Below are 25,781 nucleotides of genomic sequence, written 5' to 3' on the forward strand. Positions count from 1 at the left end.
GGTCAAGATTCTATTAGTGTGGCGTTAAACAACCCACTTACAAAATAAAGAAACAAAGAAAGTGGTGATACAATCCACTCAAAGATTGCACATCTGTCTGTACTGTATGTGCAGTGTTTTTTTAAACCGATATTGGATAAAGTTTTCAATCCAAATGTCCTAATCGAATCCCACAAATGGTGCATTTGACTTGGGGATACTGTATCTTGATCGTCTGTTGAAAGACAAAAGAGAATACGTCATCTGTATATGTGTATGTGTAATAATAGAGTTACAAAAGAGAATACGTCATCTGTATATGTGTATGTGTAATAATAGGGAGACAAAAGAGAATACGTCATCTGTATATGTGTACGTGCAATAATAGAGTGACAAAAGAGAATACGTCGTCTGTATATGTGTACGTGCAATAATAGGGTGACAAAAGAGAATACGTCATCTGTATATGTGTACGTGCAATAATAGAGTGACAAAAGAGAATACGTCGTCTGTATATGTGTACGTGCAATAATAGGGTGAGAAAAGAGAATACGTCATCTGTATATGTGTCCGTGCAATAATAGAGTGACAAAAGAGAATACGTCATCTGTATATGTGTCCGTGCAATAATGGAGTGACAAAAGAGAATACGTCATCTGTTTATGTGTACGTGCAATAATAGAGTGACAATAGAGAATACGTCATCTGTATATGTGTACGTGCAATTATAGGGTGACAAAAGAGAATACGTCATCTGTATATGTGTACGTGCAATAATAGGATGACAAAAGAGAATACGTCATCTGTATATGTCTCCGTGCAATAATAGAGTGACAAAAGAGAATACGACATCTGTATATGTGTACGTGCAATAATAGGGTGAGAAAAGAGAATACGTCATCTGTATATGTGTACGTGCAATAATAGAGTGACAAAAGAGAATACGTCATCTGTATATGTGTACGTGCAATAATAGGATGACAAAAGAGAATACGTCATCTGTATATGTGTTCGTGCAATAATAGGGTGAGAAAAGAGAATACGTAATCTGTATATGTGTACGTGCAATAATAGAGTGAGAAAAGAGAATACGTCATCTGTATATGTGTACGTGCAATAATAGAGTGACAAAAGAGAATACGTCATCTGTATATGTGTACGTGCAATAATAGGGTGAGAAAAGAGAATACGTCATCTGTATATGTGTACGTGTAATAATAGAGTGACAAAAGAGAATACGTCATCTGTATATGTGTACGTGCAATAATAGGGTGACAAAAGAGAATACGTCATCTGTATATGTGTACGTGCAATAATAGGGTGAGAAAAGAGAATACGTCATCTGTATATGTGTACGTGTAATAATAGAGTGACAAAAGAGAATACGTAATCTGTATATGTGTACGTGCAATAATAGGGTGTCAAAAGAGAATACGTCATCTGTATATGTGTACGTGCAATAATAGGTTGAGAAAAGAGAATACGTCATCTGTATATGTGTACGTGCAATAATAGGGTGAGAAAAGAGAATACGTCATCTGTATATGTGTACGTGCAATAATAGGGTGAAAAAAAAGAATACGTCATCTGTATATGTGTACGTGCAATAATAGGGTGAGAAAAGAGAATACGTCATCTGAATATGTGTACGTGCAATAATAGGGTGAAAAAAGAGAATACGTCATCTGTATATGTGTACGTGCAATAATAGAGTGACAAAAGAGAATACGTCATCTGTATATGTGTACGTGCAATAATAGGGTGAGAAAAGAGAATACGTCATCTGTTTTCGTGAACAACACAGTGACTTCCAATATTATTACACTAGTTAGTATTTATCTGACTTTCTTTCTTCTGATGTTTGTTTGTTATGGTTTTATTGAAATTGCAAGGACTGTGCAAGTAGTTTGAAACATACAAGATCGTTTAAAGACAAAAACTACTTCCCTATACTTGTCACTTCTGCTGTCAAGGAATCACAAATGCCACTTATCCTGTTTGTAAAATACATGTACGCCTTCAAGTGCTGTAAGAATAGCAACATGTTTTATATAAATTATTTATAATACTACAAATAAACCCTGTTGAAAACTTGTCTTAAAAATCCCGCCCAACCTTTTTCCTATTTACTTAGGGGCTGTGGAGTAACCGAGTGGTTAAAGTGTTCGCTTCATCAAGCCGAAGACCCGGGTCGATTCCCGACATGGGTACAATGTCTAAAGCCCATTTCTCCCGCCGTGGTATTGCTGAAATATTCCTCAAATCGGGGTAAAACCATACCAGGTATGAGGAAATCAAAAACGTATCGATATTGGAATTATTTAATATTTTATTTGTAGATCTACCAACCTGAATGTTCCAGCCACAAATCCGTAAACCAAACTATGTCTGACTTAATTGGTCAATCAAAGGTTTTATCCTTCAGTTATTGCTCTGATTAAAGCTGAAGGCTTGAAACCGCATTTCCTCATCTGACAATAGCCTGCTGCTGTTCATATGCACTAAATAAAAACAACAAAACCATTTCCTTATTATAAAATATATGCTAAAAGCAGAGCCCACTGTACGACTCCGAATATATCATAAACATTAGTCAGTCAAACAGACCCTGAAGCAAATATACCCAATATATTCCATGCACATTTATAACACAGTCACGGTTATAACGAACTCGCTTATAACGAACTGACGGATATAACGAACTTACTTTTTCGTCCCGACTAGTTGCTGTAGTTATGCTGTACATATGCTTATAACGAACTACGGTTATAACGAACTAAAATTAGAAGTCCCTTTGAGTTCGTTATAACCGAGGTTTACTGTAGTTGGCAAGTCTATGTTACTGCAGTTTTGGTTTCAGAAAATGAAGAGTTTGGGAGTTCATTTATATTAATATGTATTATTAACATAAATTAACAACTGTTTTCTCTGTAACATACTTTCATTTCAGAGAATAGATGTCTTCATAGACAAGTACGTACTGCATGACATTGAACCACTCCTATTTTGTCGACACGTAATAATTGTCAAACAGAGAAATGATATTATTAATGTACAACACAGTCAACAATTGTACGCAATACATTGCAAAACGTTTCTAATTTCCATATAACGACATGCGTCCATTCAAGATTCAAGAGCAAGCTTCCGGTCGTCGGGCGTTGAGTAGCGACTACAGCATGTAAACAGGAACTGGTGATGCGTTATGTCGGATAACGGAGATGTACATATAGTGTCATTGTGTAGGACATACACTTCGTATGACCCGTGAGCTGCGTCAAGTGTAACAACTGTGACAACAGGGCAATGGGGAACCTCTGGCTGGTACTGCTGCTGACGATATGTCTGACAGGTATTATCATTATTGTAACATTTAGTTGTTTTGTGTGATTTTATTTGTAACCTAAATTGTCTTTTGTTTTAAATTTTAAATGTAATGGCCTGTCAATATTTAGTTTTTAAAACGCGATATCGTGTCACTGGATTGTCGGGTCAAACTCGGTTGTCTGCAGGCCGCCATCGTACGACAGGTGTACTGGCGTGCGTTGCTAGGCAACAAACAAACACTTGTTTTTTCATGCAAACTGTGAGCGTGGCAGGATATGCTTACCCTTTTCGCGAACACTCAGTGTCATCACCGATTTTCAGTGATCCATTCGAGTACATTCGAACCCCGTTATCTCGCACCTAGTCGGGCCGTGTTGTAACTTCGAGATATCCGAACATTCGAGATAATGAGGCATAAATATCCATACAGATCAAGTAAGAGTATGGTGGCTTCATAGCAATACGATTGCAAACATAAGGAATTAAGAATAACACGTGTATGCCATGTAAAATTGAAATGTTTCCACGGGCAATGATTGATACCAATTGTGACAAATTATGTACAGTAAACATGTACCTAATTATGCAAAGCAGCAATCACTATGTAGTCTGTCCACTTGTCTAAAACAACAAAGTGGCATTCTTGTTTCCTTTTGACCGATTCTCAGGTTCGAGATGGCGTTATGTATCTATATCTCGAATTCGAGATTTTGGCAAAATAATATGTATTTATATATTGAGGCGGTCGGGGCCTGAGATATTGGTACATTCGAGATAACGGGTTCAAGAAAACTTTACACCACTATTTTTTCCCTTTGCGCCCAATAGAATATTATTTCCGCAGAAAATCGACACTGATTATTCTCTTGCGCTGACGTTTTGTATATATTTACCTCGTCCTTTACTCATAATAATGTATCCGGAGTAAAATTTACTATTTCATTCATGATCGAATTACTTCGCTCGACACAGTCAAGACACCTTGACAGTCCGAGAACCAAGTGTGATCATGTTCATATCGGTTTTCGGCAAGACGTGTTGATCTTTTGAGTATTTTGTGATGAAATACTACATTTACCTCCAAGTATACACTTTATGCCGCAACTACTTCAAGTCTGGCGGTCGGATAGCCTAGTGGTTAAAGCGCTCGCTCGTCACACCGAAGACCCAGGTTCGATTCCCCACATGGGTACAATGTGTGAAGCCCATTTCCTGTGTCCGGGGTCGTGATATTACTGGAACATTGCAAAAAGCGACGTAAAACTATACCCCACTCAGTCTGCTTCAACGGCGCCGTGGGTTTCGGAGTAACACCGTGAAGATCAGTTAGAAAAAAGTATAATAAAGTATAATAAACTGACCATTTGTCTTGTCAAATAACATGTTTATCTCATCACGTGACCTGAAAAAGTTGACTGATAAAACATATAAATTTGCCCTGTCACTCCATGAGATAATCATGTCATTTAACAATGAAAGACAAATAGTCCCTATTTATCCCCATGTAAACTAACGGGTACCCCTCTTGGTGATGTCTCTGCCTGAACGCTACATGTTTGTCCTACACCAAATCTGTACCCTTATAATCCGCCCATTTGAATCATTTGTGCAGGAAATGACTCAGGTCAAGGTCGTTGTCGGGGGTTGCTACAGACGCACAAGATTTAGCCTGATTGGCTTGTAACATGATGGAATGCTGAATACATGTGTACCAATGGCCTTCACCTGCGCCATTGCCAGACTCATATGTGACGTTACATGTTATGATGGCAATGGTATTACTTTCACATTTACCAATGACCTTCACCTGCGCCATTGCCAGACTCGCGTGCGACGTTACACGTTATGATGGCAATGATATTACTCTCACATTTACCAATGTACCAATGACCTTCACCTGCGTCATTGCCAGACTCACATGTGACGTTACACGTTATGATGGCAATGATATTACTCTCACATTTACCAATGTACCAATGACCTTCACCTGCCCCATTGCCAGACTAAAAAGTGACGTTACATGTTGTGATGGCAATGATATTACTCTCACATTTACCAATGCCCCAATGACCTTCACCTGCGCCATTGCCAGGCTCATATGTGACGTTACATGTTATGATGGCAATGGTATTACTTTCACTTTTACCAATGACCTTTACCTGCGCCATTGCCAGACTCAAATGCGACGTTACACGTTATCAGACTTGATGCAATACTATTACTCTCACATTTCACTGTGTTCTCTCTTTCAGAAGTGGTGCATGGATTCTGTTACTTCCGCCGTGGCATCTTCCCCACAAACTGCTTTAAGTCGGAGTACTGCTGTGGGCTAGGAAAGTTTAAAAGATGTTGTCAGAATGGGGAAGTAGAGTGAGTAGCTTTTCTGACACTTTACATTTCGGTGTCATATCTACTTATTCCTACTCATATTCACAATCTCACCTTAATGAAAGGAATGAGTGAGTGTTTGAGTGAGTGAGTGAGGTTTGACGCCGCTTTTAGCAACATTCCAGGAATATCAAAGGACGTCACATACCGCCTCTTCAACTGTGAAACGATGACATGCAAACATCAAACCAGCGAGCCTGACCACCCGATCCCGTTAGTTTCTTAACTCTCGTAACCGGTGACTTAATGGTCAGGTTCAGTGGTTGCATGCCAGATGTTATTGTCTGCCACAAAAAGGACATTATTGCAAGAAGGGTTTTTTCGGAAACGATATTTAGGCGAATAGTTTTAATAAAAAAATATCTGGTTTTGCAGATGTAGCTGAAAAATATTTGCAGTCTCCATAGTTACCAAAAAACAAGCATGACATGAAATATGAAACACAAAGCAGAGAGTAACTGCGAATAATTTTGTACTACAAAACCTAGACATAATATGTACCTGTTGTGTTTTCTCCGTACAGTAACTCGCCGCTGATCATAGGGCTGTGTGTTGGAGTTCCATTCGGCCTGACCTTCATAGGAATTGCCATTTTCGGCTGTTGGTGGAAGCTGTGTCGACGACCTGATTAGGTAAGTTAACGATATTGATTATTGCACTGATAAAGCGACGTGTGTGCATGTTACAAAAGTATTATTGTCCATCCAAACCAGCAAAATCGTAAAATGCTATTCTCAAGCTCGAATCCACCTTTACTTAACAGTCTAGGTAAGTATATTTTCTAAGCACTTTAGAAACGCAATAGATATTCTAAAGATGTCATTAATTATCCTAAGTAGTAATACTGTCCACTATTGTACATCATAAGGCAAATGTGTGTGCGTGCGTGCGTGCTTGCGTGCGTGTGTGTGTGTGTCTGTGGCTGCTTGTACTAGTCCGGATTTATGTCGATTAATAGTGCCAGCCCACTGAGATACAATGCCGCAGTTTAACACGAATACCCCACTCAGACACAGTATACTGACTCCGAGCCGACCAGTCCTTGATTTAGCCCCTTAATACCGAGTACCAGACAGGGTAAAAACAAGTACCATCTATTAAAGTCTCGAATCCCGGACGGTCCGCTCTCTGGACGGACGCTCTACCACTAGGCCAGGGAGGCGGTGAAAATAATGAAAGATAGTGTATTGAGTTATAGAAGGGCTTTGCAAATTCCGAAATATTCAGCAATTCTGTGGTGAGTTACATTTTCCGCAAATCTTTCCGCGGTCGCAGAACTGCAGAATTGTCTGGAACTTCAATCCAGGCGATATTAAACGCCTCCACATTAGCAAGTGTCAAAACTGTCGTTGAAAACGGAACGTCAAGAAAGCTGTAACGGCCTTCACCTTGCACTATAAGACCGTCATTATTCCGAACCAACACCCTGGTGTTCTAGCTCTGTAGCGGTCATTTTAGCGTTTTTTGCCAGATGTGTTGCACTGTCACCATCCTAATGAGATTCTCTTGACAACTGATACTCACACGGTCCGTTTTAGGGATGTCTACATTATCTTCAATATAAGTGCAGTAATCTTGAACGCGACGTTAAATCCTGCTTCACCTCACTTACCTCTAATGTATTTATTTCTATTCTACAGGACTCTCACTTCAACTAAGACACACAAGCGAGAGAAGCGACAGAAGAGACCCAGAACGTGTCAGCGGTTTCCGGTGTACCCGTGATGGAGAAACTCCCCGTGGGATTCTGAATGTTTCCTCAGCGCCTCGTCCTGCGTAAAACTTACTGAAGATGGAGATCAGCTCTGTGACAAGTTAATTGCAGAAGCCTTGTGGATAAAGCGTTCGCTCGTCATGCCGAAAAACCGGGTTCGATTCCACACATAGGAAAAATGAGTGAAGCCTATTTCTAATGCGTGCACTGCCGCGATATTGCTGGTATATTGTAAGTGGTGTAAAACCATATTGACTCCCTCACTCACTTTGTCCGTCGACCGTCATTTACCGTGTGATGTTTATAACTTGTTAATAGATATACATTGTACATAAGTGAAAGTTTGTATATACAGGTGTGTTGTAAAACCCATGTTTGTGTAAATAAACTACAAACATGTTTCAGGTATGTTTCTGTGCTTATTCTTGATTCGATTTCGAAGTGAGGAGTTGCGTCCCTTAGACCTGCCAGGATTTCTTCCTTGGTTGTGTCATCACCATACCGTGCTCGTGGGTTTCACCAAAGTGGTAAACATCTGAGACCTTCATCACTTTGGTTTTTCCTTCCACATCAAAATGACACGTCGTACATAAATAAAATACTGTTCAAAACAGCTTTAAACCAAACTTACTCACATGAATACAAATAATTGATAAACAGGAAGACATTATCGTCTCGACTTTCAGAAACGTGGCATTCAGAAATGTTCAAGATATATAACGGTATGGCATCGTATCCAAATTGCGTTGATCGATGCTCGTGATATCAATCACTGAATTATCTGGTCCAGACTTGATTTTATATATCCAAACCGCCGACATGTGGTTGGAATATTCACAACCAGACAGCCTCGTTAATCCAGGCAGTACTGTTACCAGCGAAATGAAATCAAAGGGATTCACAAATATCGTGTTTTCTCGTTACGTTGCTTACGAGAGGACTAATAACTCGTCGCTGACATTGAAATACACCAATTGTGTCGTTAACTAAACTGCAGGAAAGGCTACCTCAACACGTGTTTGTACATTTCATTTAATGCCATCTGACATTTACAAAGGGTTTAATTGCAATATCCGCCTCTCTCCGCTGTAATTAATTGTGTCTGGACCAGACGATCCAGGCCACCGGGTACAATGACGCGTAATGACAGGGTATGAAACTCCCCAAAAATTCAGCCAGACCACAGGACTGGCTAGCTGAAATACTTGCCAGCCCTGACCAAAATCTGCCTGCCCACTATAATCATATGTTTCTCAGGATAATTTAATTAAAATTATGAAAACTGATTGCTTGTAGCATAAGCGCATCGCTAAATGTTAGGTTGTCTAAAAGCTAACGGGATTTCTTTTTTGTTACATTTTATCATTCTTCTTTACATGTGAATTAATGCTTATCATCGGGAAATATTTAGAATATTTTCAACTATGAAATATGACCCGACCGTCGGACAGGGGGATTTGAAACTCTGGCAGCCCGAGTTGAAATCAACCCGTCTCGGACGGTCGGGCAGGCAGGTATTTCGAACGCTGGTAATGAAGTAAGTCGCAGTGTCGGACCACCCGATCCATTGGACGCCTCTTACGACCAGCAAAGGTTGCCGGGGGTCAATTCTAATCCGGCATACGGGCGTTAAAGAATATATAATAACAACCCTCAACGTAAAACAGAACGTGTACCTGCCTGCAACGAGTGACTATCATTACCATTAGAAACATTATTCGACTGGGGAAATTATAAGATTCCACTGTTGGATAGAATAAATAAATTGTCGAAAAATATATAATACTTTTTGTATTTTGAATTAACTACGGTATTGCTAAAACACACAAACTAACAAACACACACACACAATCCAAAAACCCGACAAAAATACTGTACACCTATTGTGTGGTGTATTGATGTTATATGCGTAATCATTATCCGGGTTAACGACTGCTAACTTTTGTAAAAACCCTCGGACCCTCCGCCGAGATCTAACTTATGGCGTGTTTGTCGTCTGCTTGAATGGCACAAGGTGCCTTGGTAGAACACTTAATATTGCATAAAGGTGTTTGTGAATAGCAGCCCTATTCGCATGAATTAGGCACATCGAGTGTGTCCTTGCGAAATCTTTTCCGTCTTGTGGGTTTACCCCGCTTGCGACACGGCTAAGTATAGCCGTATAGGAAAGTGAGAGACAAGTTTGAGGTCATCACATACATACCCGAGAGACGGCATACCCGAGAGACGTTCAGCGATGGGGATGGCGTTGGCCTGGACACTCATGCTTCTCTACATTACAGGTAATGCTTGAATAGAGTTAGAAGAGACACGTGCGGTGGGTATTTCAAAACTGGGAGGTTGTCGCGTACAGCTGTGATGTTGTCACGTACTACTGATGGTTTCGGTTTTTACCCGGTTTCGCTGAGACGACAGTGAATTTATCACTGTTTACTGTAGACTATGGAGTCAGAAAATGGACATTGTCGCGTTGTTGCATTGTCGCCCTTTGATAAAATTAAATATATCATCCAAAGTGCGACAATGCGACAACGCGACAATCTAACAAATGGCCAAAATGTTTGCTGTAAAAAGCGACTATGCTTGTCGTAAGAGGCGACTAACGGGATCGGGTGGTCAGGTTCGCTGACTTGGTTGATGCATGTCATCGATCCCAATTGCGTGGATCGATGCTCATGATGTCAATCACTGGATTGTCTGGTCCAGACTCGACTATTTACAGACCGCCGTCATATAGCTGGAATATTGCTGAGTGCGGCGTTAAACAACAAACACACCATAGTAAACGCATGTACCTATTTACATGATCATCGCATTATATGCAAGGTCGGTCTGTTTTTAGTATTTCATTAAAGTTTCCGTTTTTATCCTGGTTGGGATTTCAGGTCAGATTTCCCGACACCCATTGTTTCTCTTGAAACATTCACTACACCTTTTGTTTCTCTGAAAAGAGAAGCCTCGCCATTTTATCTTTTAGTAAAACCTTTAAGAATATTTATTCAGTTTCAACCCCCAACCCCGAATAATAATTTTCTGTCCCTAAATGTATCAGAGATATATATCAGGGATATGTTTGTATATGTTACGGTGACATGTATTACGTCGCCATTGACGTATTCCGAATGCATCTTATCATAGTGACACCTACCGGAGATCCGGATGACTAACGTCATTCAAATATCGTCAGTTCGCGGAATTCGGGATTTCGCGGAAGGGGCCCATTCAAGATCAACAGTGTTGGTATTTTGTAAACAATAACCAAGAACGAACTTACACTTTCGTGTGAGTTCCTTGTATGAACCTTCACTGAGTGAAGTTTAAACTGTGTGGACATACCATACTCAAATGAACTCACACAAAGTGAATGTCAATTCATATAATCAGACAATATCATCTTTGGATGAAGAAGGCGTGTTAAGAACTACCTCAGTAAGGCAGTCACAATGGCAGCGCGTCGTAATACATTTACATCAAGTACAGGATATATACATGGCCGACAGGATAAATGTAACGGGAAGGATTTCCGAAGTTTTAACTGATGTCAATCACTGGATTGTCTGGTCCAGACTTATTTACGGACCGCCGTCATATAGCTGGAATATTGCTGAGTGCGGCGTAAAACAACAGACAAACCAACGTCATTAATAAACGATGTGTCAAGTAGATACTATGGTCAAGCATAGATTGATGTACATTGTCACTGTCAGTCTAGAGATCGAATCGATAGTTTGGGTGTGCATTTTTCCGTTTTATTCAAGGAACGGTCATGGAGTCAAACTCTTTGGCTGAATGCTAAGTTCAAGATTAAAGGGTCAAAATGATCAGAAAATGCTTCTGTATTTAGTCGTGCAAGGGACCTCCCAGGTTTTCCCTAGGAATGGACGTAGTCAGACAGTGTTCATGCCATTTCAAGAATACAGTATGAACGTCAGTTTCTCGGTCTTTTGACCGGCCTCTCGTCGAATGGAATAGCCGTATGTAGTGTAAAAAACTTCACATTAAAACTTATTCAAAATTGGATACGTCATATGTAGACATTTCCAAAAGGAAAAGGAAAGTTCGGGATATATATTGTAATTATGGAAGAAATAGTACGGAAACCTGTTCAAGGCGCTTATAATATATGACGCCTCCGTTACATACGTTATGTATTTATCAAATTGTTAAAACAATTGTGATGATTGAGTCGAATGTACAGAACAACGATTTCAACATTTTGTCAGTTATGCCACGGTGTGCCAGCTGTATGTCAGGTATACCACTGTATGCCAGTTGTATGTCAGTTATACCACGGTGTGCCAGCTGTATGTGAGGTATGTCACGGTGTGCTAGCTGTATGTCAGGTATGCCACGGTGTGCCAGCTGTATGTAAGGTATACCATGGTGTGCCAGCTGTATGTCAGGTATGCCACGGTATGCCAGTTGTATGTCAGTTATACCACGGTGTGCCAGCTGTATGTCACGGTGTGCTAGCTGTATGTCAGGTATGCCACGGTGTGCCAGCTGTATGTCAGGTATGGCACGGTGTGTCAGCTGTATGTCAGGTATGCCACGGTGTGCCAGCTGTATGTCAGTTATACCATGGTGTGCCAGCTGTATGTCAGGTATACCACGGTGTGCCAGCTGTATGTCAGTTATACCACGGTGTGCCAGCTGTTTGTCAGGTATGCCACGGTGTGCCAGCTGTATGTCAGGTATACCACGGTGTGCCAGCTGTATGTCAGTTATACCACGGTGTGCCAGCTGTATGTCAGGTATGGCATGGTGTGCCAGCTGTATGTCAGTTATACCACGGTGTGCCACCTGTATGTCAGGTATGCCACGGTGTGCCAGCTGTATGTCAGTTATACCACGGTGTGTCAGCTGTATGTCAGGTATACCATGGTGTGCCAGCTGTATGTCAGGTATACCATGGTGTGCCAGCTATATGTCAGGTATACCATGGTGTGCCAGCTGTATGTCAGGTATGCCACGGTATGCCACGGTATGCCAGTTGTATGTCAGTTATACCACGGTGTGCCAGCTGTATGTGAGGTATGTCACGGTGTGCTAGCTGTATGTCAGGTATGGCACGGTGTGACAGCTGTATGTCAGGTATGCCACGGTATCCAGCTGTATGTCAGGTATGCCACGGTGTGCCAGCTGTATGTCAGGTATACCACGGTGTGCCAGCTGTATGTCAGTTATACCACGATGTGCCAGCTGTTTGTCAGGTATACCACAGTGTGCCAGCTGTATGTCAGGTATACCATGGTGTGCCAGCTGTATGTCAGGTATATCATGGTGTGCCAGCTGTATGTCAGGTATACCACGGTGTGCCAGCTGTATGTCAGTTATACCACGGTGTGCCAGCTGTATGTCAGTTATACCACGGTGTGCCAGCTGTTTGTCAGGTATACCACAGTGTGCCAGCTGTATGTCAGTTATACCACGGTGTGCTAGCTGTATGTCAGTTATACCACGGTGTGCTAGCTGTATGTCAGTTATACCAGGGTGTGCCAATAAAATGGGAGTACAATAACCAATGGCAACAAATAATATGATGGCAGTGGTCAGTATCAAATACAAAATACAGTGGTGATAGCAAAAGTCAGTGATGGACTAGGCAGGGTGTCAGGGATGATGAGCGATCCTCACATGAAAGCTGGTTCTAAAGCGATGAAAATGCGTGCGAGACGAAATGTGTGAGAGACCAAACGTGTGAGAGATGCGTAAACACGCTACCCTTATATACATTCCAACTCGCTTCCAGATCACACCACCGAATATTCATACCAGTCCACAGTATACCGGAAGTTTACACACCGAACTAGTATATAAATATACACACTTCCTGATGACTGCTTATATTAAACAGTACTACATTTCCGACGACTTATCACTGCCCAAACACAATGCAATGACCGTCTACCGAATCTCAATTGTTAAACAATAAAATACACTTCCATACAACAACATCAACACCACACCTGCAATATGATTTTTTCAGTGCAAGTCCATGGCTACTGTTACCTTACCAAGGCCGTAAAGATTAGACTGCCCGTATACTGTGAAAAGGGAGAGTACTGCTGTGGATCAGGAAGACACAAACACTGCTGCAACGCTGATAAATCAAATTTGTTAGTATTCAAATCTCATTTTGGTTATATGAACAGAGTGAATAAGAAAATATCTGTCGGCCTACACAGCAATGTTGCATGTATGGTTAATTATTTTTTTTGCCATATCTAAATATAGAGTGAGTGAGTGAGTTGGGTTTAACGCCGCTTTTAACAGTTTTCCAGTTATATCACGGCGTGCCAGCTTAATGTGGGAGGAAAGCCCGAAGTGATGCAGGTCTAAGACGTTTACCACTTCGGTGAAACCCACGAGCACGGGTATGGTGCTGACAAACCTAGAAACATAATCGGGGCGAACCGGGATTCGAACCCACAATCATAGGTTTCTGGCGTGCCCAAGGGACGCAACTCTGCACAGCGAATCGCGGCGCCTCAGACGACTGGGCCACCCGTGCCCCCTCTAAATATAGAGGCGTCACTGAGACGGAACCTAGTCACATGACCACGAAATGGGAGGGACACTCGGATCCCCTCGGCTTATTTCGGCGCCTACAAAATGTGGTAATTACGTATGGCGTAGATGTACGATTCGCCATTCGGCTTGTCCCGGGATGACATTGTATGGGTACAGGATAGCTTTTTCAGCTGCAGCTACAAAACCGGATAAAAACATCACATCTTACATCAATGTATTTATGTGCCATTCTATTTCTTCCAACAGTCTGAAGCATAATTATTCTTTTCAAGAATTTCCTGTTGCAATTTTCTTTCTTCAATAAAACCCTAGATATGCACCGTTGTCCATTGGGCTCGGTATCGGCATCCCCGTGGTACTGGCTGTTGTCGGACTCATCGTCTTCCTATGTGTCAAGGGGAAACTCCGGTGTCCCATCCAGCGCCCGTCAGATCGGTAAGCATGTTGGGGATGCATTGACAATGATTTGCTTTCGTTGTAAATTCTCTAATTCAACCACATCATTACTGTCAACCCCTAAAAGATATTTTGCTCAAATTACCATCGACATCATTCGTCACCACTCGCCCCTCTCCGTAACTTATCATTTAGCTTGTCCCGGAATAACACGAGTTGGTCACGAATGCACAGACCTCGGAAACATTGATTGAAATATACCAACCAAGAGTTGCGTCCCTTGAAATTATGAACGGCATATTGCAGAGTTTTTTTCTGTAGTTCGTATCCAGTTTCATAGTAGGTAGAATACCTGTGTATCTATCTGTAATTTTGCAGGACCGTCTCCTACTCACCAACCAAGAGTGGGGAAACTTCTTGACCCACACGACCTTCACTGCTCACTGATCCATCGCCGTTCACCGAACATCAACAGCCGTCACGTGGTCATTTACCATCACGATATTAAACCAATATGATGCACATATAATGAGAACAGTCAACCCCCGTTAATCAGGTCAGCAGCGTCTCCAGATTAACGTTGTCCGAACATACAAGGTTTAACAGTACATTTTTACTATCGGCCATTTTGTCATTTTGAATTAACTTTGCATTCTCTGCACAGGAACTCGTTATTGGTCAGTAAATAAAAATATATACCCCCTATATGTAAGTAGAGAACATGTAGGGGGTATATATTTTTATTTACTGACCAATAACGAGTTCCTGTGATTCTCTGTTATTTCAAGGTTCCACAATATTTGTATGAATTTTATGTTCTTTATCATTAATAATTCCTCTTATTCTCTATAATTACACTAATCACCACATAAATAAAATATTAACAAAATCATTGTTTGTAATTTATGTTCCATATTTAAAAAACTCATGAATTATGTGTGTTGATTAAACATCAAGTAAATACTATTCTATTTAAAATCAAAACTGCCCTCTTGAAAAGTAGTTTTAACAAACAAAAAGAATCAGAATACCATTTCTGCCTCCAATGTCGATTCTATGCAGATTTAAGAGACAGCATTTAAGAGACAGTGTGTGCGCGCGCGCTCTTGTATACTTGTGTAATGGGCCGGTGGCTCATAACAGAATAAACAAAACCATAACAAACCGGAATAACAGTGGATTGGAAATTAATAATTTTCCGTCTATATTTTGTCGTTTCTTTTGTTTGAAATACATTTACCCTTCATTATTGTTTATCGCTTACCTTTTGACCGGTAACTGATTTTTTTTGCTACCTGTTGTGTAGTTGATTTTCTTTAAAGAAACGTGCATGTAAATAAACCGGTGACTACTTTGGCCACATCGGGGAGTTCCTCCTCGTCATTCAAAACTGTTATTGTATTCTTTAAAAACTAGGACAGGATCTCAAATGGAACTTTCATTGGATCTCAATGCAAACTGAGAACAGATCTGACTGGAATGAGATTGCCAAATTATCAATGTAATGAAAGGTAATTTGCAAGAGACGCTTTATCGGAGCTGATATTTACGTAGCTGTGTTGTGTTTTTTAGCTGTATGACGACGAGCTCTGGTATAAGAACAAAATCAAGTCAAAGGAAATTCCAGATGATACAAGCCGTAGACGTTTACCGCAATGGTGAAACCCACGAGAAAGGATATTGCTCTGAAGAACAAAGCAAAATATTCAGGGCGAAACCGGGATTCGAACCTACAGTCTGTATATATTTCGACTAAGGGACGCAACCCTACACGTCTAAGACCCCTCGTACACAAATGAACTCCCGACGTATTCCGTGTCGACTTTTTCCGCTACCTCGAGCAAGAAGATATGTCGCTGTCATCCTCCTATCGCCATCGCAAACAGTTCTAAAATGTAACGGCTGGTTTTGGAAAGGCTTAACGTTCGATAACGATAAATAAAATCAGTTAAATCCGTCAGATGTGAGCACATTAGCACAGGTGATGTGGAACTTTAGACAGTCAGTAAGAGATAGGTCTTTAATGTGCACTAATGCATTCCCTCACATATACCCCCGTGATCATGTTGCTTCGTATTAGATGCATGTCATCGTATCCCACTTGCGTAGATCGATGTTCGTATAGCTTGAATATTGCAGAGTTAAACAACCGATAAGTAAACCTATCTTTGTCGTATGATGCGACTGAATAGATTTAGTTTTCAGGTTCAGTGACTTAGTTGACATACATCCCGACGGCGTTACACGATGCTCATAATATCAATCACTGGTTTGTCTATTCAAGATTCGATTAGTACGGTGTTAAACAACCACCTTACAGAAGGAGAAAGAACGGAGGAAGCGGCGATAAAATCGACTTAAAAATCGCACACCGGCCTGTACCCTATATGAAGAGGCTTTGCAAAACGGTATTGGATATTTGGATTGAATCAAACTGGGCTGTAATAATACTATTGACTAGACAATAAAGCAGCAAATAAATTCGTTAATAAATGAGTGAGTATGATTTTACGCCGCTTTGTGACGAGAAAGCGTTTTGTCAACGAGGCTATCCTACCGTCCTCTAATGTGAAGCTTCATAGATATGCAAGCTCCGGCGTTCGTACATTTTGGCTCCTACTCTTTGAAGGTTCAAACTTCATTTCTCAAATTAACGTATATTTTTAAAAACATTCTGAACGAACGACACCTTGACTATCCCTACAACATAGTTTACTCCATATGTCGACCGACCCGTGAAGATCCAGGGGAAAATAGATCTTCAGCAACCCATGCTTGCCGAAACAGGCGACTATGCTGTCGTGAGAGGGGACTAACGGCATCGGGTGGTCAGGAACTACTACGATGCATGTCATCGTGTCCCAATTGTTTAGATTAATGCTCGTGATATCAATCACTGGATTGTCTGGTCCAGACTCGATTACTTACAGACTGAGTGCAATACCCTTGAGTAATAACCTTGAAAGTAACCTTGCCACCGTGGCATATCGATGTGTCAAAAATTACCAAGTGCAATAAAAGAGGTTATAGGATATCCCTAATCCAAGCACTGCATGATTTTAAAAACAAAAGTGAGTGAGTGAGTGAGTTAATATTTAACGTCACATCGGCAATATTTTAGCCATATCGTGACGAGAAGTAATACATTTTTTAACACAAATATCTAAACTTTATAAAAACCTGTCATCAAAGGAAGGTACAATAACTAGAAAATCACAGAGTCTATCTAACACTAGTTGAGGAACATTTAAAAGCAGAAAGAATTAACAACACAATATAAAAATTGGCTAGAGATCGTCAGTAACTAAAGGGAGATCACCATACCAGGGACCATGGGGACTTACCAAAAACAAAAGTGTGGCGGCGACGTCGACTTCAGTCAAAACCCCAAAGCATGCACATTTTATATGGTGCTGCTAGGTAACTATGAGGTGAGAAACGTAACAAGGTTCTTGAAGGAGACATATTTGTTTTTATTAGCAAAAGTTTACAGTCATAGTTGGTATAGAGAAAACTGTACAAAAACAAACACAAGACATCCAGTATTCTAAGTAGCTACCATCGAGTCACGGTTATTAACAATGACCATTTCAGCTACCTTGCAGACATTTTTCATTTCACCGTCACTCATAATTAGAAATGACGAGATAGTTGTCGAGTTCTTGAGAACGTTACACTGTTTATTTTGATATGGCAGTCCAGCAAACGGCCTTGGTTTCAGTCTGGTTCCCTTGGTAGGCTGCGCTTGCGCCCCACTGAGTGTAAACACAGCCTACCCAGAGAACCAGTCTACTTTGATTTATAATTCTAGCCAATTATGAATAAGGTTATCCAAACAACTATTCAGAGCGATTTCTCAAAATCGTAATTAGGTTTGCATTTAAAACATGGTATGTTTGATATTAGTTTTGCACAAACACTCAAATTCTGTTACACGTCAGTCTGTCTTCAGTTGTTTAACTTAAGTTTGGTCTTTTGAATGTTTTGAAAATTAATTTGCATCTGTTCCAAGGGCAATGTTCATGATTCTCAGGGTAAGCTTAAGTGTCCACAAATAAGATATTAAAAAATATTTTAAAAAATAAACTAATCTAATTGGGGATTTACATTTCCCCACTTTAGTATAGTGTGCAGGACTCGACATTTGAGTACACGTCAACATTTCAAGTCCGTGACGTTTTTTCATGATTCCCAGTTTTTCAAGGTTCAAGGCTCGATTTTCTTTATAGTCATAGTTATTTTGTTTATAGTTATAGTTATTTTGTTTTTAGTAGGAAGTAAACATATCATGTGTCTAGTTCTACACATTTTAATAAAACCTGTTCGTTTAACCCCACAATGAATGTAAACATTTTACGAACGTCCATAGATCCTCGTAATATCGTCCATTGGGTACAGCTGGATATTGTCCTTTAACACAGAGGCTATTACACTCAAGGAAATCAACACGAGTACTGAGCATATGTGTCATTACACTAAGTATTTAGAGACCTAACAAATTGTTTTCTTTGGTAGGCCTGATTTAGCACTTTTCAAAAATTATATCCCGCTGTACCACGCGACGACTATTCCACACTAAGTTATCATTCAAATTTGTCCAATCAACACATTATGTTATTTAACGTACTGAATAAAGTTAAACCGTCACTGGAGTAGTGAAAAAGCTGATAAGATTGTAAATTAAGCGATTGACAGCGATTGTGAAGTGTCTGAAACATTACGCCCTTACATTGCACAGGGGGGATGTTCCCCGATCCTGTTGAAAACACACTTAAACGTATGGCACCTTTGGGTAATGAATTCAGTTAAAACGAGTCACCATATTTTGTATTTCATTGAAAAAACTTCTGGTACGGATTTGTTTTAAACGTCAATACATTTCGAACTTGTTGAAAACATCAATACATATTAAAATATGTAAGTTATGTGGTCGTTAAAACCATTTAAACTTTTACTTCAATTCTGTTTTCATGGATTTCCGACATCTGAAATCATACAAATCAAAATTGTTTTCATGTAAACGTCCCCAACTCCCAATCAATAACATCGTGTTAATAGCGCATGAAGCGCCTGTAAAATGGCCAAGAGTTCTCTCAAGTCTGAGAAGAGACAGCACTTGATATGCAACAGGAAGATAGATCGATGTTTGTGTTTAAACACGCGTCTCTGACATTTAATACAACCATTAAAAACATCTCCCCAGGTCCCGAAAACATATCGGAGATAGCAGGATCTTGTCGCCTGGGCAAGATCACTCTTGTGTGGTTAGTTTTGGCAGTGGGGGTAACAAAAACATACGTATAATACACATTATATTACAACATTTCAAATATACAACCGATTTGGCTATAGGCATCACAAACAACACAGTTCTGAAGACGGGTTGATCGGCGGCGTTAGTAAAACATATAAGGCACGCGTTTAACGCAGGCTGTTCACTCACACAACAGCGACATATGCAACCGTTTCCTCACCACGAGTCGTGTTATCAGTCCATCACTCAACACTTTTAACACAAACACGGTCCTGAGAGGAAGTTGATATTTACATCCATTGGGCCATGGCACACGTGTTCCGCAGGAAATTGAACTGTGAACGGATCTGCGATTGGACGAAATTATTCACTGCGGAGTAACTTCCGCTCACTCGGCCCCTCCAAGCATGCGCAGACGATTGTTTCGTTCCTTGTCGGGCCAGTTGGCCTACATGTAGCAGAATGAGCCACTGTTTGTATATTTTTCAGATCTTAAACAGCCACCCCCGATGCCGCTTCTTCATGGAAAATTTCAACTCCAGACATCCAAGTTGCGACCTGTTTTCATCCAAGATGCTCAATACAAGTTCATAGTCTCCCTGAAACAACGAACATGAATAAATATGAATATTTAAGAGAGTTTGCTAACTAGTAAACGTTCTTAGCATGAGTGAGTGAGTGAGTGAGTTTGTATGGTTTTACGCCTTTTGCATTATTTCCCAGCAATATGATGGCGGGGAACAGCTGAAATGGGATTTCAACATTTACCCATGCGTGGAATCGAACCCGAGGCTGTGGCTTGACAAGCGAACGCTTGGCCCAATAGGCTACCACACCATCATCTATTAGGATGGAACATGGATGACTGCAACTTGTCTAAAGTAAGGAAACAAGCAGGTGTGTGTGTGTGTGTGTGTGTGTGTGTGTGTGTGCGTGCGTGCGTGCGTGCGTGTGTGTGTGTGTGTGTGTGGAGTCAATAAAAGTACAAACGTTCTCTTCAATTCATCAGTTTCCGGAAACATGGACAAGCGAGTATTAGTGCATTAAAAATGATTAATTTTGATAGGAAATTGGGCTTAATTGCATTTGAACAACGGGAGTTCACCACGAACACCTCGTTTCGGATAACACCGTTGCTAGCATTGTGTGTCGCTCTCATATGCATGCACCAAACAATTCAGTTCTGTGTAATAGTGTGCGATATGAACCAAAGCAACTCCGTTCCGATAACGGCAGACTGCTATTTCTAACCCATCTGTTTACTAATTCTCGAGTGAATCGTACAGGCTCAGGGCTTCGTGTCAACCGACCTGTCAGTGACTCATTGCTTCAGCCAGAGGCCTATAAAGCTTATTAATGAATTTGAGAAAATTGGATGTTAAGAAGCTCTAGATTAGGTCCATAGATGTGTAAGCTGTGCTGCCGTGTGTGTAGGTGGTCCAACTTGAGTTATGGCCCCGGGGCAGTGAGGGATGCCCCCTGCCGTGAGGCCGAGACGTCTTGACTCGATGTTTCCTGGCCCGGGGGTGGGGAAGATGGGGAGGATGTAAATTGGGTGATGCGTACTTTGGTAAGGGAGGGGCAGAGGGAGTAGCTCCCCCGTCCGGGAGACAGAGGTGCTTCCTTGCCCGGGGGTAGGGGGGATGAAAGATTGGAGGATGAATTTATTTCACGCGAATGATTCGATGAAATATTCTATGCGGATGATTAAATAAAAACGCCAGTACATACTCGTAAATGGAGGGACGACAAACATATGAAAGGGATCCGACGAACTCGAGCTGATATAGAATGCGCCGTACTTATACACACACACACACACACACACACACACACACACACACAGAGGGAACATGACATACACGGAACATGGCACACTCATAAAGGGAACATGACATACTCATACAGGGAACATGACATACTCATACAGGGAACATGACACACTCATACAGGGAACGAGACACACACACACACACACACACACACACACACACACACACACACACACACACTCAGAGGGAACATGACATACATGGAACATGGCATACTCATACAGGGAACATGACATACTCATACAGGGAACATGACATACTCATACAGGGAACGAGACACACACACACACACACACACACACACACACACACACACACACACACAGAGGGAACATGACATACAGGGAATATGGCACACTCATACAGGGAACATGACATACTCATACAGACATACTCATACAGGGAACATGACATACTCATACAGGGAACGAGACACACACACACACACACACACAGGGAACATGACATACAGGGAACATGGCATACTCATACAGGGAACATGACATACTCATACAGGGAACGAGACCGAACACACACACACACACACACACAGAGGGAACATGACATACTCATACAGGGAACATTACATACTCATACAGGGAACATGACATACTCATACAGGGAACATTACATACTCATACAGGGAACATGACATACTCATACAGGGAACTTGGCACACTCATACAGGGAACAAGACACACTCATACAGGGAACAATACATACTCATGCAGGGAACATTACATTCTCATACAGGGAACATGATATACTCATACAGGGAACATGGCACACTCATACAGGGAACATGGCATACTCATACAGGGAACATTACATTCTCATACAGGGAACAAGACATACTCATACAGGGAACATGGCACACTCATACAGGGAACATGACACACATACGGGGGACATGACACACACCACCGGGAACATAACACACTCATACAGGGAACATGGCATACTCATACAGGGAACATTACATTCTCATACAGGGAACATGGCATACTCATACAGGGAACATTACATTCTCATACAGGGAACATGACATACTCATACAGGGAACATGGCACACTCATACAGGGAACATGACACACATCCGGGGGACATGACACACACACAGCGGGAACAAGACACACTCATACGGGGGACATGAAACACACACATCGGGAACAAGACACACTCATACAGGGAACAAGACATACTCATACAGGGAACATGACATACACATACAGGGATCATGACACACTCATACAGGGAACATGGTACACTCATACAGGGAACGAGACACTCATACGGAGAACATGACATACTCATACAGGGATCATGACATACTCATACAGGGAACATGACACACTCATACAGGGAACATGACACACTCATACAGGGAACATGACACACTCATACAGGGAACATGACACACTTATACGGGGATCATGAAACACTTATACAGGTAACATGACATACTCATACAGGGGACAAGACATACTCATACGGGGAACATGACATACTCATACAGGGAACATGACGCACTCATACGGGGAACATGACACACTTATACAGGTAACATGACATACTCATACGGGGAACATGACATACTCATACAGGGATCATGACATACTCATACGGGGAACATGACACACTCATACAGGGGACAAGACATACTCATACAGGGGACAATACATACTCATACGGGGAACATGACATACTCATACAGGGAACATGACATACTCATACAGGGAACATGACACACTCATACAGGGAACATGACACACTCATACAGGGAACATGACACACTCATACAGGGAACATGACACACTTATACGGGGATCATGACACACTTATACAGGTAACATGACATACTCATACAGGGGACAAGACATACTCATACGGGGAACATGACATACTCATACAGGGAACATGATGCACTCATACGGGGAACATGACACACTGACACAGGTAACATGACATACTCATACGGGGAACATGGCATACTTATACAGGGATCATGACATACTCATACGGGGAACATGACACACTCATACAGGGGACAAGACATACTCATACAGGGGACAAGACATACTCATACGGGGAACATGACATACTCATACAGGGAACATGACGCACTCATACGGGGAACATGACACACTTATACAGGTAACATGACATACTCATACGGGGAACATGACATACTCATACAGGGATCATGACATACTCATACGGGGAACATGACACACTCATACAGGGAACATGACACACTCATACAGGGAACATGACGCACTCATACGGGGAACATGACACACTTATACAGGTAACATGACATACTCATAAAGGGGACAAGACATACTCATACGGGGAACATGACATACACGGAACATGGCACACTCATAAAGGGAACATGACATACTCATACAGGGAACATGACATACTCATACAGGGAACATGACACACTCATACAGGGAACGAGACACACACACACACACACACACACACAGAGGGAACATGACATACATGGAACATGGCATACTCATACAGGGAACATGACATACTCATACAGGGAACATGACATACTCATACAGGGAACGACACACACACACACACACACACACACACACACACAGAGGGAACATGACATACAGGGAATATGGCACACTCATACAGGGAACATGACATACTCATACAGACATACTCATACAGGGAACATGACATACTCATACAGGGAACGAGACACACACACACACACACACACACACACAGGGAACATGACATACAGGGAACATGGCATACTCATACAGGGAACATGCCATACTCATACAGGGATTGAGACCGAACACACACACACACACACACACACAGAGGGAACATGACATACTCATACAGGGAACATTACATACTCATACAGGGAACATGACATACTCATACAGGGAACTTGGCACACTCTTACAGGGAACAAGACACACTCATACAGGGAACAATACATACTCATGCAGGGAACATTACATTCTCATACAGGAAACATGATATACTCATACAGGGAACATGACACACTCATACAGGGAACATTACATTCTCATACAGGGAACATGACACACTCATACAGGGAACATGACACACATACGGGGGAAATGACACACACCATCGGGAACATAACACACCCATACAGGGAACATGGCATACTCATACAGGGAACATTACATTCTCATACAGGGAACAAGACATACTCATACAGGGGACATGGCACACTCATACAGGGAACATGACACACATACGGGGGACATGACACACACACAGCGGGAAAAAGACACACTCATACGGGGGACATGAAACACACACATCGGGAACAAGACACACTCATACAGGGAACAAGACATACTCATACAGGGAACATGACATACTCATACAGGGATCATGACACACTCATACAGGGAACATGGCACACTCATACAGGGAACGAGACACTCATACGGAGAACATGACATACTCATACAGGGATCATGACATACTCATACAGGGAACATGACACACTCATACAGGGAACATGACACACTCATACAGGGAACATGACACACTCATACAGGGAACATGACACACTCATACAGGGAACATGACACACTCATACAGGGAACATGACACACTTATACGGGGATCATGACACACTTATACAGGTAACATGACATACTCATACAGGGGACAAGACATACTCATACGGGGAACATGACATACTCATACAGGGAACATGACACACTCATACAGGGGACAAGACATACTCATACAGGGGACAAGACATACTCATACGGGGAACATGACATACTCATACAGGGAACATGACATACTCATACAGGGAACATGACACACTCATACAGGGAACATGACACACTCATACAGGGAACATGACACACTTATACGGGGATCATGACACACTTATACAGGTAACATGACATACTCATACAGGGGACAAGACATACTCATACGGGGAACATGACATACTCATACAGGGAACATGATGCACTCATACGGGGAACATGACACACTTACACAGGTACCATGACATACTCATACGGGGAACATGACATACTCATACAGGGATCATGACATACTCATACGGGGAACATGACACACTCATACAGGGGACAAGACATACTCATACAGGGGACAAGACATACTCATACGGGGAACATGACATACTCATACAGGGAACATGACGCACTCATACGGGGAACATGACACACTTATACAGGTAACATGACAAACTCATACGGGGAACATGACATACTCATACAGGGATCATGACATACTCATACGGGGAACATGACACACTCATACAGGGAACATGACATACTCATACAGGGGACATGACATA

At 41.5% G+C, this 25,781-nt stretch overlaps 2 protein-coding genes and 1 long non-coding RNA gene across 3 annotated transcripts in view; 2 read left to right on the plus strand and 1 right to left on the minus strand.

Moving 5' to 3' along the window:
• Positions 1–3,160: 3,160 nt before the first annotated feature.
• Positions 3,161–7,812, plus strand: LOC124133652. Its single transcript, XR_006860972.2, has 4 exons — positions 3,161–3,331; positions 5,559–5,676; positions 6,218–6,326; positions 7,335–7,812. It is a non-coding gene; the product is annotated as an uncharacterized LOC124133652 (long non-coding RNA).
• A 1,586-nt stretch (positions 7,813–9,398) lies between these two features.
• Positions 9,399–16,366, plus strand: LOC124133655. Its single transcript, XM_046498110.2, has 4 exons — positions 9,399–9,690; positions 13,398–13,527; positions 14,255–14,377; positions 14,717–16,366. Exons 1-4 carry the CDS (start codon positions 9,645–9,647, stop codon positions 14,757–14,759), a joined length of 342 nt encoding a protein of 113 aa, XP_046354066.2. The 5' UTR covers positions 9,399–9,644; the 3' UTR covers positions 14,760–16,366.
• Positions 16,367–18,569: 2,203 nt separating this feature from the next.
• Positions 18,570–25,781, minus strand: part of LOC124133656 (ganglioside GM2 activator-like) — a 31,553-nt gene continuing 24,341 nt past the window's right edge. The window contains exon 4 of the mRNA XM_046498111.2: positions 18,570–20,191. Within this exon, the coding sequence (XP_046354067.1) occupies positions 20,078–20,191 (114 nt within the window). The 3' untranslated portion in view covers positions 18,570–20,077. The remainder of the gene's footprint in view (positions 20,192–25,781) is intronic.

This window comes from Haliotis rufescens, unplaced genomic scaffold, assembly GCF_023055435.1.
Source record: "Haliotis rufescens isolate VD_foot unplaced genomic scaffold, xgHalRufe1.0.p SCAF_7, whole genome shotgun sequence".
Lineage (NCBI taxonomy): Eukaryota > Metazoa > Mollusca > Gastropoda > Lepetellida > Haliotidae > Haliotis > Haliotis rufescens.

Excerpts from the sequence above, each read along its gene's own strand:
- LOC124133655 (XM_046498110.2), top strand. The coding sequence starts at position 9,645 with ATGGGGATGGCGTTGGCCTGGACACTCATGCTTCTCTACATTACAG. Across the intron at positions 13,528-14,254 it reads AACGCTGATAAATCAAATTT|ATATGCACCGTTGTCCATTG; the intron begins GTTAGTATTCAA and ends ATAAAACCCTAG. Across the intron at positions 14,378-14,716 it reads ATCCAGCGCCCGTCAGATCG|GACCGTCTCCTACTCACCAA; the intron begins GTAAGCATGTTG and ends GTAATTTTGCAG.